At 39.7% G+C, this 20,830-nt stretch overlaps 1 protein-coding gene across 1 annotated transcript; it reads left to right on the top strand.

Moving 5' to 3' along the window:
• Positions 1-14,381: 14,381 nt before the first annotated feature.
• Positions 14,382-19,186, top strand: HTR1A (5-hydroxytryptamine receptor 1A). The gene has a single exon (XM_027041155.2). The coding sequence runs from the start codon at positions 15,090-15,092 to the stop codon at positions 16,356-16,358; it is 1,269 nt and encodes a 422-aa protein (XP_026896956.1). The 5' UTR covers positions 14,382-15,089; the 3' UTR covers positions 16,359-19,186.
• The last annotated feature ends 1,644 nt before the right edge of the window (positions 19,187-20,830 follow it).

Genomic DNA, 20,830 nt, shown 5'->3' with positions numbered 1-20,830 from the left:
AATATGAAATGAACATGCTTAAAGTTTTAACAGAAATGATGTAATTATAAACTTGAGCAAGAAACAAATGTCTATTAAAATAACTTGGTATACTTGAAAAACAAAGCAAAACTTCTAAAAGCAAAATATATAGTTGAAATTGAAGACTTAAAGGATTGGTTAAACAGCAGATTAAACACACTAAAGAAAGAATTAATAGACTAGAAGATGATATGAAGAAATTAACCAGAATGCAATATAGGAGGAGAAATTAAAAATATGACAGAGAATTAAGAGACAGTGAAGAGAAGGTTCTCCTCTTACTATATCTAGAATCACGGGGAAAGAATAAAATGAATAAGAGAAAGGAAATACTTGTTGTATTAATGGTGAATGAATGAATCATAATTTCCCAGAGTTAATGGAAGTTACAAATCCTCAGTTTTAAGAAGCTAAATAAATCCCAGGAAAACTAGAAAAAAAAATCCACAGCTACACATACTGAGGCAATTTGCAAAACCCAATAAAAACTAAAAGCCAGGGATCTCAAATCCAGCCAGAGAGAAAAGGAAGTTTACTCATACACTAATGACAAATGACAGTAAGTTTCTCATCAAAAGCAATAATGCAAGACAAAAAAATATTCCAGTAATATCTCCCAGTTCTGAGAAGCATAAAGCTGGGCTTCTTCCATAGTTTGGATATTGTAAATAATGCTGATGTAAACATTGGGGTGTATGTATCCCTTTGAATTAGTGTTCCTGTATTCTTTGGGTAAATACCCAATAGTGCAACTGCTGGAATATAAGGTAGTACTTATTTTTAATTTTTTGAGGAACCTCCATAGTGTTTTTCAGAGTAGCTACAGCTAAGCAAAATAAGTCAGAGAAAGACAAATACTATTTTCCCTCCAACAGTGCAGGAGGATTCCTTTTTCTTCACATCTTCACCAACACCTGTTGTTTCATGTGTTGTTGATTTTAGTCATTCTGATAGGTGTGAGGTGATGTCTCATTGTGGTTTTGATTTGCATTTCCATGATGATCAGTGATGATGAGCACTTTTCATGTGTCTTTTGGCCATGTCTTTGGGACTGTGATGCCTCCAGCTTCGCTTTGCTCTTTTCAGGATTGTTTGGCTATTCACAGTCTTTTGTGTTTGCATACAAATTTTACAATTGTTCCTTCTGAGAAAAATGCTGTTGGTATTTTGATAGGGATTGTATAAAATGTGTAGATTGTTTTGGATTGTATGGACATTTTAATAATATTTGTTCTTCCAATCCATGAGAATGGAATGTCTTTCCATTTCTTTGTGTGGTCTTCAGTTTCTTTCAACAGTGTTCAGAGCACAGGTCTTTTACCTTTTTGGTTCAGTATCCTATTATTTTTGGTATGATTGTAAATGGGATTGATTCCTTAATTTCTCTTTCTGCTGCTTCATTTTTTGGTGTATAGAAAAGCAACAGATTTCTGTACATTGATTTTGTATTCTGTGAATTTACTGAATTCACGTATCAGTTCTAGTAGATTTTTGGTGGAGTCTGGATTTTCTACTTACTGATTTGGATGCCTTTTATTTCTTTTTGTTGTCTATTTGCTGTAGCTACAACTTCCATTACTATAATGAATAACAGTGGTGAGAGTGGATGTCCTTGTCTTTTTCCTGACCTTAGGGGAAAAGCTTTAGGTTTTTCATACATGGCCTTTATTATGCTGAGCATGTTCCCTTTTAACCCACTTTGTTGAGGGTTTTCATCATGAATAGATATTGCACTTTGTCAAATGTTTTTTTCTGTGTCTATTGAAATAATCATATAGTTCTTATCCTTTCTTTTATGGATGTGATGTATCACATGGATTGATTTACAAATATTGAACCACCCTTGCAACCCAGGAATAAATCCCACTCGATTGTGGCGAATGATTTTTTTAATGTATTGTTATATTTGGTTCACTAGTATTTTGTTGAGAATTTTTGCATCCATGTTCATCAAGGATTTGGCCTATGGTTCTCTATTTTAGCAGCGTCTTTATCCAGTTTTGGTATCAGGGTAATGCTACCCTCATAGAATAAATTTGGAAGTTTCTTTTCTATTCTTTGGAATACTTTGAAAAAAAAGGTATTAGTTCTTCTTAAATGTTTGATAGAATTCACCTGTGAAGCTGTCTAGTCCTGGATTTTTTCTTGTTGGATTTTTTCTTGCTGGATTTTTGATTACTGATTCAATTTCTTTGGTAGTTATCAGTCTGTTCAAATTTTTTATTTCTCCCTGTTTTAGTTTTAGTTTTAGTAGTTTATGTGTTTCTGGGAATTTATTTCTTCTAGTTGTTCAATTTGTTGGCATATTGTTTTTCATAATATTTTCTTATGATTATATTTCTGTGTTGTTGATTGTTATTTCTCCTCTTTTATTTGTGATTTTATTTATTTGAGTCTTTTCTCTTTTTATCTTGATAAATCTGGCTAGAGGTTTGACAATTTTCTTGATTTTTTCAAAGAGCCAGCCCCTGGCTTCATTGATCTGTTTTGTTGGTTTTTTAGTTTCTATATCATTTATTTCTGCCCTAATCTTTATTATTTCCTTCCTTCTGCTGGTTTTTGGTTTTGTTTGTTTTTCTGGTTCCTTTAAAGTGTAAGGTTAGGTTGTTTATTTGAGATTTGTTTTTGCTTCTTGAAGTTGATTTGTGTTGCTATCAATTGTCCTCTTAGAATAGCTTTTGCTGCATCCTAGAGGTTTTGGACTATTGTGTTTTCACTTTCATTTGTTTGCATGTACTTTTTTATTTCTTTACTTCTTGGTTGACCCATTCATTCTTTAGTAGCATGTTATTTAACTCCATGTATTTGTGGACTGTCCAGATTTGTTTTTAAGGTTGACCTCTAGTTCCATAGCATTGTGGTCAGAAAATATGCATGGTATGACTTCAATCTTCTTCAATTTGTTGGCATTTGTTTTGTGGGCTAATATGTGATTTGTTCTGGAGAATTTTCTGTAAGCACTTGAAAAGAATGAAAAGAATGTGTATTCTGCTGTTTTAGGATAAAATGTTCTGAATATATCTGATAAATCCATCTGGCCCAATGTGTCATTCAAAGTCATTGTTTCCTTGTTGATTGTTTAGATGAACTGTCCATTGATGTAAGTGGGGTGCTAAAGTCCCCTACTATTATTGTATTATTATGGATTCATTCCTTTACATTTGTTATGATCTCTTTTATTTATTTTGGTGTTCCTGTTTGATACATAAATATTTACAATTATGATATCTTATTATTGGATTGTGCCCTTTATTATTATATAGTGTCCTTTGTCTTTTGTTAGAGGCTTTGTTCTAAAGTCTATTTTGTCTGAGGTAAGAAATGCTGCTCTGGCTTTCTTTCGATGTCTATTTGCATGGTAGAGGTTTCTCCATCCCTTCACTTTCAATCTGCACAGGTATCTTTAGATCTAAAATGAACCTCATCTTGTAGGCAGCATATAGATGGATCTTGTTTTTTTTATCCATTCTGTTGTCCTAGTGTTTTGATTAGAGCATTTAGTCTATTTACATTCCAAGTAATTATTGATAGATATGAATTTAGTGCCATTTTATTACTTGTTTTGTGGTTGTTTCTGAAGATTTTCTCTGATTCTTTCTTGTCTTTCAGTCTTTCGTGTTTTGCTGATTTTCTTTAGTGATATATTTTGATTTCTCTCTTTATTATTTTCTTGTTTATCAGTGGTTTTTGATATATGGTTACCATTAGGATTGTATACAATATCTTATGCGTATAGCGGTCTATGTTAAGTTGATTGTCATTCTCCTCTTCTCTTCATGCTTTAGGTATATGTTATTATATTTTATAGTCTTTTTTTTGGTGAATTCCCTGACTAATTGTTTGCAGAAAGATTATTTTTAGTCCTTTTGTGTTTCCTAACTTCATACAGTCACTTTTGGTCTCTGCTTTCCACACAGAGTCCCCTTTAATATTTCTTGCAGGGCTGGTTTAGTGATCACGAACTCCTTTAGTTTTTATTTGGGAAACTCTTTATCTCTCCTATTCTGAATGATAGTCTTTCTGGATAGAATATTCTTGGCTGCAGATGTTTCTCATTCAACCCTTTGAATATATCATGTCACTGCCTTCTGATTTGGAAAGTTTCTGTTGAAAAATCTTCTCCTGCTAGGCTTATGGGTTTTCTCTTCTAAGTTACTGACTTCTTTTGTCTTGCTGCTTTTAAGATTTTTTCTTTACCATTATATTTTGAAAATTTAATTATAATATGTCTTGGTATTGGCCTGCTTTGGTTGATTTTGATGGGAGTTCTCTCTGCCTCCTGGATCTGGATATCTGTTTCCTTCCCCAGAGTAGGGAAGTTTTCAGCTACTATTTCTTCAAATAACTTTTCTGCCCCCTTTTCTCTCTTGTTCTTCTTCTGGGACTCATATAATATGAATGACCCTATATTTGGTGGAGTCTCTGAGTTCCCTAAGTCTATTTTTATTTTGTGTAATTCTTTTTTCTCTCTTTTGTTCAGCTTGACTATTTTCCATTACTCTGTCTTCTAGGTCATTAGTTCATTATTCTGTTTCTTCCCATTGTTCTATTTGTTCTATTAAGTGTGTTTCTCATTTTGTTTATTCAGCCCCATATCTCTGCTATGTTATTCCTTATCTCTGTGTTAAGGGTCTCACTCATGTTTTTACTCTTTTCTCAAGTCCAGTGAGTATCCTCGTGATCATTTCTTTAAATTCTCTATCAGGTATGTTACTTAGATGTTTCGCTTAGATCACTGGCCTTATCTTTGTCCTATTCTTTCATTTGGATAAATTTCCCTGTCTTCTCATTTTGTCTGCCTGTTTGTCTATTTCCATGTGTTAGGAAAGTCAACTATATCTTCCTTCTGCTGTTAGCACAGGGCCCAATGCAGGGCTCCAACTCATGAACTGCGAGAGCATGACCCAAGCCAAAGTCAGATGCTTAATTGACTGAGCCACCCAGGCGCCCCAGATGACATTTAGTTTTAAACATGGGATGGGTGAGCTTCGGGTCCTCCTACTCTATCATCTTCCCAAGCCCTTCCCATTTAATTGGCATTTACCAAATTGCCCAATTTAGAAATAACAGTGGAAAACAGAAAATAGCTAGAATTGGATGATGATAATAGCATATATCAAAATTTGTTAGATGTAGCTAAAATGCAATTTCAAATGAAACATATATTTCTAAATTCATATGCTAAACACCATTTTATATTTAATGAACTAATTGCAAAACTTAAGAGTTAGAAAAAAACAACAAAATTCCCTGAGAAGAATACAAAACATAATAAAGATAAAAGCAGAAATTAAGCAAATAAAAAACAGTCACTGGAGAGGATCGGCAAAGATAAAGGTTGCATCTTTTATAAAACCAGTAAAATTGTTGTGGCTGATCAAAAATAAAAGGGAGGGGCGCCTGGGTGGCTCAGTCGGTTGGGCGACCGACTTCAGCTCAGGTCATGATCTCGCAGTCAGTGAGTTCGAGCCCCGCGTCGGGCTCTGTGCTGACAGCTCAGAGCCTGGAGCCTGTTTCAGATTCTGTGTCTCCCTGTCTCTCTGACCTTCCCCCATTCATGTTCTGTCTCTCTCTGTCTCAAAAATGAATACACGTTAAAAAAAATTAAAAAAAAGAATAAGGGAAAAGTCTCACAAGGATAACATTAAGGATGAAAACAAGATATTCGCTGCAGACATAGAGAAGTTCATTGATTTAAACAACTAAAGACATTTTTATTTATTTTTTATTTCTTTTAACGTTTATTTATTTTTGAGACAGAGAGAGACAGAGCATGAACGGGGGAGGGTCAGAGAGAGAGGGAGACACAGAATCTGAAACAGGCTCCAGGCTCTGAGCGGTCAGCACAGAGCCCGACGCGGGGCTCGAACTCACGGACCGCGAGATCATGACCTGAGCTGAATTCGGCCGCTTAACCGACTGAGCCACCCAGGGGCCCCGAAAACATTTTTAAAGAAAACTATATCTGAACATTGACTCTAGAAATATTAGAAAACCTGAATTATCTTGGAACCACTAAAGTAATTGCATCAGAAGTTAAACCCATACTCACCAAGAAAAATCAGGTCCAAATGTTTTTACAGACAAGTTTTACTAAATAGTTTTACCAAACAGATAACTGAGTTCTTATAAAAACTATTTCAGAGAATAACAAAGTGAGGAAGTATTCCATACCTCATTTTTATGAGGTTGACAAAACTTTTGATAGTGATACTAGTCCTATGAAGAATCATTACAAGAAGCAAGAGTACGAGAAGGGAAACTTGTAGAGAAATCTCACTGGGGATTAGATGTAAGATGTAAAACAAAATATTAGTGACATAAATCTAGAATAAAACTGAAAAAAAAACTTCTTTACCCTGATTAAGTATATATACCTTTCAGACATACACTGTGTTGTGTAGCATTAGAAATACTGTCTCTGGCATCATTAATGAGGTGAGTCATTATGCAGTCATATCACTGCATTTCTGAAATATTAAACTTAAGTACAGTTCATTAGGAAACAAAAAGGTAAGTGCCAAAAGCTTAGAGAGAAAGATAGATTGTAATGTTTGTGGATTGTTAAGTTGTTAATATAGAGAAACAAACAGAATCTACAGACATTTTAAAGTGAATTACATCAGGAGCCCCTGGGTGGCTCAGGCAGTTAAGCATCCGGCTTGGTCTCAGGTCATGATCTAGCAGTTTGCGGGTTCAAGCCCTGTGTCAGGCTCTGTGCTCACAGCTCAGAGCCTGGAGCCTGCTTCGGATTCTGTGTCTCCCTCTCTCTGTCCCTTCCCTGTTCATGCTCTGTCTCTCTCTGTATCTCAAAAATGAATGTTTAAAAAAATAAAAATAAAATTAAGTACACCAAAGATAAATCAACTTAAAAAGTTAACCACATTCTATATACCTAAAACAATTGAAAATATAATTTAAAAACATTCACATTAGCTATCACCTATACAAATACAATCATAATAACAACAAAATGAGGTACCTGGGGGAAAAAAAATCTACCAAAAGCTGTTCATGCCATTAATGGAGAAAATTAAAAACTTTACTGAAAAGCAAGAAAGAGCTAAATAAATGGTTAAGAAGATTCACATATAATATTTAATATCATAAAGATATCTGTTCTTTCCACATTATCACAATTGCAAGAAAAATTCCACAACGGTTTTGTGGAGACATATGGGAATGGTATAAAAAAGTTGATTCAACATTAATATGTATATTAACATAAAGGGCCAACAGCAGCCAAGAAACTTTTAAGGAAGAATAAAGAGCAGATATTATGAGATATTAAGTTTATTTTAAAAAGTAAGACACTGTATTTTTGGAATGGAGATAGACTAATTAAAGACAATAGAGAGCCCAGCAAACTCACCTGTATGTGAAAACATAATGTATGATGGAGGAGACTGCAAAACAGGGAAAGAAAGGATTGACCATTAAATAAATGGTTTGGGGTAATTTTGAAGTCCTACAGTAAAAATTAAAGCAGATCCCTACCTCACATGATATACTCAAAAGCCAAATCTAGATGAACTAAATATGAAGCTAGAAAAAAAATTGTTGACTTTTATCTTTATGACCTCAAGGTAGAAAAAGGTTTTTTAAGCAAAACACAAAATGCACAGAACAAAACCAGAAATATTCATTGACGTTAAATTGAAAAATATAAATTCATCGAAAGACACTTTCAAAAAGCAAAATCTGAGCCAAAGTGTGGGAGACAATATCTTCAATAATACAAATGACAAACAATGAATACCTATAATAGATAATGGACTTTAAAATTTTAATCAGTGAGTAAAGAACAACAGCAAAGAACCCAGTTTAAAGGTAAGCACAAACTATGCTCCAATAATTCACAGCAAAGAAACATGAAACTACACTCAACCTTGATGAAGCAATGAAAACGTACACACTTTTAGTGGTTGTATTAGTTTCCTTGGGCTGCCATATTAAAATGCCACCAACTGAGTGGGTCGAATCAACAGAAATGTATTTTCTCACCATTCAGGATGCTAGACGCCTGAAATGATAGTGTTGGCACAGCATAAACTCTCTGATGGGGAGACTTGTCTGTTTTTGATGATAGTCCTTGATGTTACTTGGCTTGTGGCAGCGTTAAGTCCAATTTCTGTCTCTTGTGTTCACATGGTGTTCTTCCCTGTTTGTGTGTCTTCATGGGGTTCTCCTCTCTTTGTGTTTTTGTCCAAATTTCCTTTAGTTTCTAAGAGTATCACTCTTTTGATTAGGGCCCACCCTAAGTGCATATGACCTCATTTTAACTTGACTACATTGCAAAGATGCTATTTCCAAAAAGCTCACAGTAACAGACACTGAATCCTTTATATCCTTTTGGGTAACACAAGTCAACCGACAACAGTGATCATGCAATTTTATACGTTAGTATGATGTATACTAAAATTAGTCTAAATCTGCGAACATTGAGTTAGGGCGCATCCCAGTAATTCGACTTCTGGCTGCTTAGATCCTTGCTACCCTAAGTATGGTCTGTAAGTTAGCAAGATGAGTGTCACCTGGGAGCTTGGTAGACATGCAGAGTCTTGGGCCCCACCCCAGACTTATAGTGTCAAAATCTGTATTTAAGCAAGATCCCCAGGTGATTTGTTTGAAAAGTATTGATCTAGTTTACATTAGTTAAAAGAAGACATGCACATGAATGCTCATTGAACTATTGTTTATAAAAGCAAATATTTAGAGATGTCTTAAAGTCTCACTAGACAGAGAATGGATAAATAATTTGTGGTATTATTCATACAATTTAAGTCTATACAGTAATGAAAGTAAATGAGCTAGAGGTGCTTCTATCAACACAGATGAATTTCACAAAGATAATGTTAAGGCAAAAAAGAAAGTTGCAAAAGAATGTATAGAGAATGATACCATTTCTGTATGGCTTAGTGACACACACGGATGATATAAAAGTATGAAGTAATTTATAAGAACGACAAACACTTGAGAGCAAACAGGGGAATCAGCGAATCATAGTATCATACTATCTTACTATTCTTGTCCTTAAGTTTTTCTTAATCATACAAGTATTTAGTGTATTAATCTTTACAATACATTATTCTTACTTTTTGGTAAATCTTAAATAATGCATAATAAAGTGAGAAAATTTAAGGAAAACTTTAAGTCTAATGAATGGGAGAGTAGTGATTTGAATCAAAAACTGTGGCCCTGAGCCACTATTACCAACTAACATATCACTGCTTCAATAGACCAAGTGGCACAGTTATAGATTGGTATCTTATAATCAGAATTATATGGGGCGCGTGGGAAGTCGGTTGAACGTCCGACTTCCGCTCAGGTCATGCTCTCACAGTTCGTGAGATCGAGCCCCGTGTCGGGGTCTGTGCTGACAGCTCGGAGCCTGGGCCTGCTTTGGATTCTGTGTCTCCCTCTCTCTCTGCCCCTCCCCTGCTCATGCTCTGTCTCTCCCTGTCTCAAAAATAAATAGACATTTAAAAAATTATAATCATAATTGTAGCTTTTATATAAGGGACATGTTTTAAAACAAGATTAAAATAATGCATCAAATATTGGATTTAGTTTTATGACAAAAATGTGACTTGCTAAAGCTAGTAAAAATGTAGGCATTTCCTTCCAACTACTGTTACATTAACACAGTAATTAAATTTTGTTTCAAATAATCATTAGACAGAATTTAATTTCCAACTATCCTTAGATTAACAGGAAATATTGAGCTAACACTCTAAACATGTTTCTCATCTCAACCATGTTCTTTTTTTTTTTATAATTGTTTTAATGTTCATTTATTTTTGAGAGAGAGAGAGAGAGCAAGTGGGAGACGGGCAGAGAGAGAGGGACACACAGAATCCCAAGCAGGCTCCAGGCTCTGAGCTGTGAGCACAGAGCCGGACGAGGAGCTCGAACTCACGAACCCTGAGATCATGACCTGAAATGAAGTCACACACTTAACTGACTGAGCCACCCTAGTGCCCCTCAACTATGTTCTTATCCTTTCAGAAGTGAGTCCTGAAAATATTGTCAGTAAGAAAGCAGTGTAGACCGATTGAGCTCAGGAAAGTACATTTACTAACACCTGCCACTAACTTTCTTAATTACCCGTAAGCAAAAGTACTGGCTTTTTAAAAATCATACTTTTATACATTTTATTGGGATCTATTAATTTCAAGTATTTACGTTATGCTTTTAAACAAATGGTTAAGCTCCCAGAAAAAGGGAAGACTTCTGTTCAGTAGTGATTACTGAACTTTTGTTGACATGTTTTTTTCCCCCTTCAATAACTTGTGATATAAGTCAAGAAGTTTTGGAATGCAGAGGTCAAATCTATCTTTATTCACTTGTCTTATACTCAGAATTTTCTAAAGAATTGCAAACTTACCAGATACTTTAAGCAATAGGAAGAATGTCACATCCATGTGCAAATTGTTTTCACAATAAATTCTCACCTGACCGAGCTCTTGCTTTTTCACGAAGCCTATGTAATTCTCTTTCTTCACACTGCTCAGCAGTTATCAGTAGAGAGAGAATATTATTACTTTGCATCCCTGTTACTTACTCTGATTGTTTAAGCTGTTGGGTATTTATTGAGACCATTTAGTCTTCACGAGTGAATGATAACATTGATTTTACTACTGAGGAAACAAGAAGGTCAGTCAACTTTCCCAAGGTCCCACAACTAGGGAATATATGTTACATTATTTTCACTCTCCATATGTTGTGGTTTTAGCATGCGTATTCAATAAACCAGGTCAATCTTAATGGTTCCAGGAGCACAGACTGAGGCTCCACTGTTTGTGTTTTTGTACTGAAAATCAAGTGCAGTTCTGGGCCTCTAAGAAGTGCCTGACATGTAGACATAGCACTGAAGGAATTATACCACCAGGGGGGTGGTGGGGGGTGGTGGGGATGGTGAGGCTTGACACACAGAAAAAGTATACTCAGTTTTACAGGAGCATTTTTTCTCTTGCATTTTGGTTACATTTTTTTTTTTTTTTATAAATGCCCAGTTAATTCTTACTGATACTCAGAAGACCACATTTCCTAAATTATTTAAGCAAACATTTCTCTTTGAAGTTTTTTTTTTTTTTCACTAGTGAATTCCAGTAAATCCATAGTTCTGGAAGAACTACAATTGCCCTATTGCTTTACTATTTGATGACTAAATTCGGAAAGGTATTTTTATATTAAAAAAATGATCTATCTTAGTTTCCACTTGAAGAAAACTAAAAACTTTGTTTAATAGCTTTTAGAAATCACTTTTGCAATCTCCTAAGTACATTTTCAACTCTTGACTATGTAAAATATTTCCTTATTAATAGAAAATTCAGAAATAATTTGGGGATTGTTGATAAACTCATCAATTACCGAGAAACCTCAACCATTACTAAACCTTCAGTAATGATAGGACATTCAGAGTTTATAGCAAATATCTTTTTAAAATATATTATCAGCTTAATACCTTTTTATCTTATGTCCCTGGTCAAAGAACGACATTAAAATGCAGGGCCTGTATCAAATTTCCTGTGAAAATGTTAAAAATCTTTATCTCTCATGAACTATTTTAGAGAAATTTCACATGATGGATGATGTATCATACTCCAGATCCATAACTGACAAGTTGCGTCTAGCAAATTCAAAGAAGAAATAAAAGCAGAATGACTGCAAGGTTTTTGTTTTTGTTCTTGTTTTTCAAATGACGTCCTCAATAACATCCATTTAAGGCTAGATTTTCTTTAGGCTAAATTCCAAGGCTTTGATGAACAAAAGTCTAACTATCCAGTTCTTTGGTTTGCACCATTTTCTCCTGGCATATCTGGGATTCTGTGTCTTTAAGGGTTAAACACAGAAGAATAGGCAAAGCATGAACATGAAAAAATGCAATGTCATTGTGTTTTTAATATATATCACAGTGTTATCAGTACAATAAAGGGTTATATAGTTAACTATTAGCCACATGAAGGTTGATCCCATAATCAGTGCTATATATCCTTTTCGCATTTTTATTTTCTTCGTAGTGTTCAGAAGAGTGCCTAAAAATCTTGTTATAAATGTTAAGAAATGAAATGTTTGATATCATGTACACTATTCCTATGGAAAACATGAAGTACTTGCGATTTTTTTCAACTTATAAAAATGCTGCATCATTGAATATTATAGCAGAATAACAAATGCCAGAGCTCATGAATATTATTAATTCCAGATTGAAATCATTTTAGCTTTCCTGAAAGGAAAAAACAAAATTTTCACTTATTAAACTATTTAGGATCCAATAGATGAATGCATATTGCTGGCTGACATATTTATTGACATACATTTGTATGCACTAAATTTGACACATTCCTATTCAAGGATGTCTTTGATATGCATACATTTACTTTTTAAATTTTAAATTTCTTGTATTTTACTCTTTATTTATGTTATCAACTCTATTTCCAAAATTTCATCTTTGAAGAATCCAGATTTTAATTATTTTCCTTTTATAATTTTTGGATCCACAAATATACTTTAATAAAGCTATTTAGTTCTGTTTTTGTGAGGGTATTTTAAAAGGGGGAATGAACACCTTCACAAATCTTAAAAAAGACATCTTCAGAGTCTGTAGCCGGTATTGCTGTGTATACTTATCTCTTTCTTTTTGATGCCATGAATCATTATAAATGTCAGGTTCATTATTGTGGCATGCTGAAATGATTGATTGGGAACTGTGCCCAGCATCACATTGTAAAACAATCCATCCCCAAACACATTGCCCTGGACTGTATGCATCAGCCAAATTAGATTTTCTTTGACGCTTTGGTGATTGCTCTTTTGTTTGGTCTTGGAGAATTCAAAGCCATAAAATTCAAAGTTCATATTTGAACACAATATTAGTATTATTGCTATCTGTGGTGAATCTGTGCATGTTAACTAGAGTCATACCTGTCATATCTGCTTGTAGGATTGGATTCTGCACTTTTCCTTCGCTCCAGTCCTGCAATCAGAATGTACAAGTGAATTTTGTTGTGCTATGTTTTTTTCTAGATTAGGAATCCCATTCTTTACTTATGTTCAAATGGGATTAAATTTGCCTTTCTTGGTAAAAGAAACAGCTTAGAAGCAACCCATGGTAGTGGATTCATTTTCTATGTTGTCAATCCCATTTGCAAAATCTGATACCCCCCCTCCCCCCACCCTTGGTGAACATGTCCAAACGTAGGAGCTCCAAAGTGCAGCCTTTGTTAGTACAAAACCAACACAGGTGAAGATGTTTACATAGGTCTATTAATACCCAGTTCCTGGATAGAATCTACGAATTGCTGATGCTGTGCGCTTTCAAAAAGAGCTGGAAAATAGAATAGGCTTGATATACAAGATTAAGAGCAAAATAGGGCAATAAAAGAAATTTTTGAAGAAAATAGAAGATATACAAAATTCAATATTACTTTTTTTTTTTTTAATAGCCGTATTTTTCTTTCTTGAAGTTATGGGATTGCCACAATACTTGCTTAATTTCTGCAAGTCAAAGGTTTCTAGATGGCGCTCCAAAGCATTTGCCGGAAGGTGGCGACATAAGCCCTTGTTGCCTAGAGCTGTCCCAAGTGCTGAAGACCATTTCGGCGCTTAAGAGAAACTGCGGGCCAGCGACCAGGGGTTCCACCAAGTTCTCCCTAGAGGTTTGCAGGCTGTGATAAAAGAAGCAAAAGGCTGTATAAAACGCCCAACGTTATTTACAGAACAGTGGCGAAAGATTCCCTTCTCTAAATTTACTCGCCACGAAGCTATGAAACATGGTAATGTTTATTGACATTAAAAAGGTAATGGTGATGGATAGGCGTATTTGTGTGTGTGTGTGTGTGTGTGTGTGTGTGTGTGTAATACATACCGAATTGAGTTTTTTCTTCACTTTGACATGCTGCTATTTATCTGTCCGGTGACGCGCCCTTTAGAATCCCTCTCCCCGCTAATTCCCCAAGGTTAAAAATAAATAAATAAAGCTACAGGAAACATCCTCCCCAAGGGAGTCAGGCTGAACTGTCAGATAATGAACAGGATGGCTTCTTTCATAAGCTAAAACACACTTCGTCTTCTTTCCATCAATTAACAATAATTTACAGACTAATGCAAGGGCTGTCTACCTACCCATTCAGGTTCCCTGTGGCTCCATTTCTCATTTCCTATTGTCACTCTGTGCTGCTAACTCTTCTTAACAATTTGACAGAAATATGAAGCAACGGATAGTTAGGATTGTTTTTTCCCCTTCTCTAGTTTGGCTGGGTGAGAGGCGGAGTTATATGTTGTAATATCGGTGTGACCAGCGGAGGATCCGGTGAAAGTGGATTCTGAATCTCTGCCGACAAAAAGGGGCTAGAAGGAAAAGACGCTTAGCTAGAGGGAGAGGAGGGCGGGGACCCAGAGGAAAGAGACACTTAGGGTTGGGGAAGTGTTAGGAGGGGAGGGTTAGCGTAGGAGGGAGGGCCACCGTCGTAGCCTCGGAGCGACACAGAGGGATAAAGAAAGGGGAGTGAGAAGAAAGAGGGAGACTGAACGAGGGCTGAGAAGGGAGAGGGAGAACGGGGAGAGAAGGCTTAAGAGAAAGAGAGGAGACAGGAGGAGAGAGTGGCAAAGAGGAAGGGAGAGACGGAGGAAGAGATCACAGAGTGACCGCAGAGGACGAGGTTTCTCTATTCCAGATACTTCTAAGACCGAAGATTGTTTGCTAGTGGGGAGACTCCAGCTCCGGCAGCCAGTTGAGCAGCGGCAGAGTAAAATGGACAGTGAGAAACAGACGTTCCAGCCACCTCTCGGCCGCTCAGAGGTCCCGGAGCTGTTCTCTGGCGAACTCCTTCCCCCGCTGGAGTCTCGGAGCCTGCTGGACCAACGGAGCCCACGGAGCTCCTAGACGCTGCTCCTCGGAGATGCCCTCGCCCGAGCAGTAAGAACTTCCTGCTTGAGTCCCGGCGTTTCCTCCACCTGGAACTCCCCGGGGGGGAGAGAGGGGTAGAAGACCCCAGGGGGAGGGGCGAGGGGGATCCTAAGGCAGCTCTTTCTCCCCTCCCCCTCCCCCCGCTGGGCGCGCAGGCATGGATGTGCTCAGCCCTGGACCTGGCAACAACACCACCTTGTCCGAGGGTCCCTTCGGGACACGCGGCAACGCTACTGTCATCTCCGACGTGACCTTCGGCTACCAAGTGATCACCTCTCTGCTTTTGGGCACGCTCATTTTCTGCGCGGTGCTGGGCAATGCTTGCGTGGTGGCCGCGATCGCCCTGGAGCGCTCCCTGCAGAATGTGGCCAACTATCTCATCGGCTCGCTGGCTGTCACCGATCTCATGGTGTCAGTGCTGGTGCTGCCCATGGCTGCGTTGTACCAGGTGCTCAACAAATGGACACTGGGACAGGTCACCTGTGACCTATTCATTGCCCTCGACGTGCTGTGCTGCACCTCGTCCATCCTGCACCTGTGTGCCATTGCGCTGGACAGGTACTGGGCCATCACGGACCCCATCGACTACGTGAACAAGAGGACGCCCCGGCGCGCCGCTGCGCTCATCTCCCTCACTTGGCTCATTGGCTTCCTTATCTCCATCCCGCCCATGCTGGGCTGGCGCACCCCCGAAGACCGCTCGGACCCCGACGCGTGCACGATTAGCAAGGACCATGGCTACACTATCTATTCCACCTTTGGAGCCTTCTACATCCCTTTGCTGCTAATGTTGGTTCTTTACGGGCGCATTTTCCGAGCTGCGCGCTTCCGCATCCGCAAAACAGTCAAGAAGGTGGAGAAGAAGGGAGCGGACACCCGCTTTGGTGTGTCGCCAGCCCGGCAGCCCAAGAAGAGCGTAAATGGCGAGCCAGGGAGCAGAGAATGGAGGCAGGGCGTGAACAAGGCAGGGGGGGCTCCGTGCACCAATGGCGCGGTGAGGCAGGGTGACGACGGCGCCGCCCTGGAGGTGATTGAAGTGCACCGGGTGGGCAACTCCAAAGAGCACCTGCCGCTGCCCAGCGAGGCCAGTAGTATCCCTTGCGCCCCCGCCTCCTTCGAGAAGAAGAATGAGCGCAACGCCGAAGCCAAGCGCAAGATGGCCCTGGCCAGAGAAAGGAAAACGGTGAAGACGCTGGGCATCATCATGGGCACATTCATCCTCTGCTGGCTGCCCTTCTTCATCGTTGCCCTGGTCCTGCCCTTCTGCGAGAGCAGCTGCCACATGCCCACGCTTCTGGGCGCCATAATCAACTGGCTGGGCTACTCCAATTCTCTGCTCAACCCGGTCATTTACGCCTACTTCAACAAAGACTTCCAAAACGCGTTTAAGAAGATCATCAAGTGCAAGTTCTGCCGCCGAAGATGATGGACGCGTCGTCCACAAGTAGGCCCGCCCCATCCTCTCTGCCTCCTCCAGCCCTCTGGAATCAACACCTCTGATAGCCTGCTACTTTTCCCGACTTTCTCAGCTGCTGGGTCCGCCGCTTCCAGACCTCCTCCCTCCTCCCCCGTCCCCTAATCCCCTGTCCCCTAATCCCTTGCTCGGAGGGTGTGCGCTTTGGGCAAAGAGGCCCCCAAAGGTGGGGCTGGAGGGCCTGGGAAACTACCTGGGTCTGTGAGTAGCGACCTTGGCTCACACTTTGGCCTCGGAATCAGTGTTGATCCTTGTAGTTGCCTCCTCCCTCTTCGGCACTCCACATCTCCGCGGCGGAAGTTTGAGCCTCAGCGGTTCAAGGCAAAAAAATCTACGCAGAAAAATAAACTGTATACCCAGCCGCCGCGCCCACTAACGGCTCCCACCTAATCGCCCCACTGTTAGAACTTGAATTTAAGGTTCAGAAGTTTGCTTCATTACCTAGACCCAACCCTGGCCCGCACTCCTACCCTAGAAACTCACTTTTTTTTTTTCCAGTTTCATCCCTTCTTTCGAGTTTCCCTTTGCGCCCTCGCCAGTCCCTGTGCATTGGTTTGCTAGTAGGGAAAGGCTGGAGGTTCTGTTTCCCCAGTGCCTGTGATGTCCCTGGGAATCCCCGCTTCCCTGTGCAGACTCGCTGAATAACTCTTTTGCGCACAGCCCCATGCTCTGTTTTCTTGGATTCCAAACAAGTGGCCAGAAGCTGTCTCTTAGAGTGGACTTGTAAGTACAAGCAAGGCTGGGCCAGTGGGGGAGAGCGAGGCGGGAGTGAGGAACGATTGTATCCGTGCTTGCCTTCGTGTCAGCACTCACCAAAGAAACTGACAACCAGTGGGATGGGAGAACGGACTTCTGTTTGTACAGGCTGGTGGCGAGTCTGCACGTTCTGGCATCGCCACTTACCCACCCCGGCCATGCCCGCCAGCCAAGGTGTGCGTGCTGGGGACCCCCAGCGGCCTAAAGGTTCGCGCGCCTACCCAGCCAGCTGCTGTCTGCTTTGCACTCGGCGCGCGCGCGCGCGCGGAGATGTAACCCAAACCAGAGCCATCCCTCCGCCTGCGCCGCGGAACGCGCAGAAGCGCGAATAAACAACACGGTTTGAGAAAGCACGGGGAGCTAGGTCAGGCGGGAGGGGAGAGACCAGGGGAGGCAAAGAGGTGTTGGTGTCCGGCGCGCAGGCCGTCCTGCAGATGACGCTCCCCGTGGAACCTGAGAGGGCAGTTGCATCTACAGGACGCAGACTCTTTCCGCCTAATTCACCCCCTGTCCTGTTGGATAGTATAGTTCTGTTTAGCGCGTCCTAACGTTACATGGGATTTGTTCTGCAAGGCGTCTGGGACACGTAGCTACTAGGACTTTGCTTTCCAAATAGGAATTCCGGGCTTCCAATCGAATGGGTCCCGATAGGTTTAGTACTGCCTGGAACCTCACAGGCGGTTACTTTAAATAATGGGACCCCAAAGACTAGCTAACTAACTAGTTAGGGGTGCTCTCCCTTCGGAGTCCCCGAGAATCTTGTACAGGGTTATATTCGCTCCTTGGCCTGATGTGAGCCACAGGTCTAGGACAAACCGGTTTCTTGCCATTTGACTATGTGGAGCACTCCAAGCCTTCTCCCCCCAAAAGTTACTCTTTTGGCCTTGCCATTCCTGCTGAGAAACTAGTTACAATCTTTACTGCCCCCAGAAGGGAAGTTATTTTGGTGCTCCGTTTGAATGTAAATTTCCATCCACAGGACTGGGATCAAGAGGTTTGTTAGTGAGATGTAGCCTCTAATTTTCTGATGAATACCGGTTGTGTTTTACCGTAACTGCACAAAGTTACTGGTTTTTTCTGCCGTCTCCCTTCAACTCTACCTTTTGAATGATTGCGTCTGCTGTTTTGAGAACAGTGTTGGAAAAGTTGCCAATGGAAACTTCACTTGTGTTCATAATATTAAGAAGGTGAAAAGACAGTTCTATCACTGAAGCCATTTTATTGTTTGTCCGCTGAACAAAGCCTCCATTTGGTATCTTTTTCTCGTACCGAAACTGAGCGTAAGTATCATATCCCGTTAAAACAGAGAAAGTTTAAGAACTCTGGACACTCAGTGGATGGTTTGTTGATGCATAGGTAATGCTGATAAGGGGCTAAGGTGGAGCAAATAAGGTAGATATCTTCAGTCCAAAAATTATTCACCTGAAAATTCAATTTTTTTTTTGCTCACAATAATTTCAGTACAGCTGTATGAAAAAAATGCACTTTCTGTATGTCTTCCTTAATTTTTTGAACAAATTATATATACATATAAAATAATTCAAGCTCAAAATTTGCTTACCCAAATTATGCGTTGGCCAGCAAGTATTACATTCGAAGGGCTGAGTCCTCCATTTACTTGTGTCTTTTACAGCACTGTATGCCAATGGTTTCTGGACATTTCTTCTTCCTGCTTTGGAGGAATTACGTGAAAATGGGGGAGGAGCATCCAATTGGAGTACAATTGCCAAGGCAATAGAGAAATTTGGGGAATAAGTGCATAGCAGTAAACAGCCCCTGATGCTTCTTATTTCTTTTAGTATTTGTATTAAGATAAAGTATATATGCATCAAAATTGGCCTTCACTCTTCTCTGTGACAATAAAAGACTTTATTAATGGTAATGCTACAATAAACTGATATCAATAATACATGCATCTTTATTTTAATCAGAATTACTGTCTACTTGTATTTATTTGTATTATTTAAAAATCGAAGTTAAAAATACACTTGTCAGGAGAAGATTCTGCTATATAAATCAGGGATATGACACTTAGGGAAATAAATTCAGTTTTTAGTGCTGAAACTCAGTCTAAAGGAGTGATTTCTTTAAAAAAAAAACACAAAAATCCTATCTCTGAAAAGAGGAGGTCACATATCATCATTTAGCCACAAAACCATGAATTTTCCCTGACTGACACCTACAGTTAGGACTTAGACATTTGTCTAAGTAATATCGACAGGGCAGGAGACATGAAGCAGAGAAATGCAGTCTCTGTAAAATCAACGAAGCCCCATCCTGTCTTTTTATTATTTTTTTTAATTTTTTTTAACGTTTATTTATTTTTGAAACAGAGAGAGACAGAGCATGAAGGGGGAGGGTCAGAGAGAGGGAGACACAGAGTCTGAAACAGGCTCCAGGCTCTGAGCTGTCAGCACAGAGCCTGACGCGGGGCTCGAACTCACAGACCGCGAGATCATGACCTGAGCCGAAGTCGGCCACTTAACTGACTGAGCCACCCAGGGGCCCCCATCCTGTCTTTTTAAAGCAGTGGACAGTCTGACACCCCTCCTCTGTCTTCCCCACCACTTCCTGCTAGAGGAAATATGGCTTCACCTGGTTTCAAATAAAGTAACTCATTGTTCTGGGGTTTGTCCAGCAGTTAAAAGTGGAGAGGCATTTTCCTTTCTGGCTGGGTCTCAGCTGATAGTGGGGTTCTATATATAAGATCTATTACGATGTCAAATTATTTTTATGCTCTGTTTTCCCCTATTGAAATCATCAGGAATGCCTCTTATTTCCCAGGTTTTGGTTGTCAGTTCCACCGCTTTCTGGTGTCAGAATGATGGCTGCAGGCCAAGGTGTACCCAGGTACACTGAAAGGGGAAAACACAGGTCAGGGATATTTTGGCCACAGAAGAGAGCACCTTTGAAGCTTCACGAACCCTTGTTCAGGCAACACGTGTATCTAAATATTCTCCCAATAATGAAATGTAAAGACAGAGGAATTGAGAGAAGAAAAACTGTCTGGAAGTTCTCATATGAAAGCTATTACATAAATGTATCCCTGACCTTGAGGAAATTGATGCATTTGGAACATTTGTCTTTTAGAGTCTGGCTATCTCCCTTTTTTGGCCCTTTGTTCTCTGCTCTAGCATCTATTCCTCCAGGGAGACTATGGCTTTCCATTTTCTCCAGGCCTCCCTGAGTCTCTATCATCACTCAAATGGAGAAAGAAAATTGTTATCATTCACTTCCAGCATGACTAGCAAGCCCGGATAACAAATTAGCAGCCGCCACGTGTAAGGCTCCATTAAATAATGTTGAAACACGGGCCTACAAATTAAAGTAAGATGCTTTTGTCACCTTGAAGGAGTTTCACCCTCCTTGGGTCTGCAACAACAAGCTACTAAGGCTAAGTAAACATTAGTGGTAGAATATTAGTATCGTCTAAACAGGACAAGTCACAAGAGTTTGGCTCTAAGAATTCAGGGGACAGAGATCACCGTGAGCTGGGTGTGGGTAAGAACGATTCGGCAGGGAAGGCTGTGTAAAGCCTCCAGGATTGAGCTGTGGGCACACGGCTGTGGGTGGTATGAAAAGGCAGACATTCTTTAGGAGATGCCAAAGACAACCTGATCCCTTCTTCTTGTTAAGTGGGGGCCTGGGATAAAATTTGTGACGGGAGT

The sequence above is a fragment of the Acinonyx jubatus genome, chromosome A1 (assembly GCF_027475565.1).
Source record: "Acinonyx jubatus isolate Ajub_Pintada_27869175 chromosome A1, VMU_Ajub_asm_v1.0, whole genome shotgun sequence".
Lineage (NCBI taxonomy): Eukaryota > Metazoa > Chordata > Mammalia > Carnivora > Felidae > Acinonyx > Acinonyx jubatus.
Note: the sequence above shows the minus strand (reverse complement) of the source record. Positions and strands in the feature narration are given on the sequence as shown.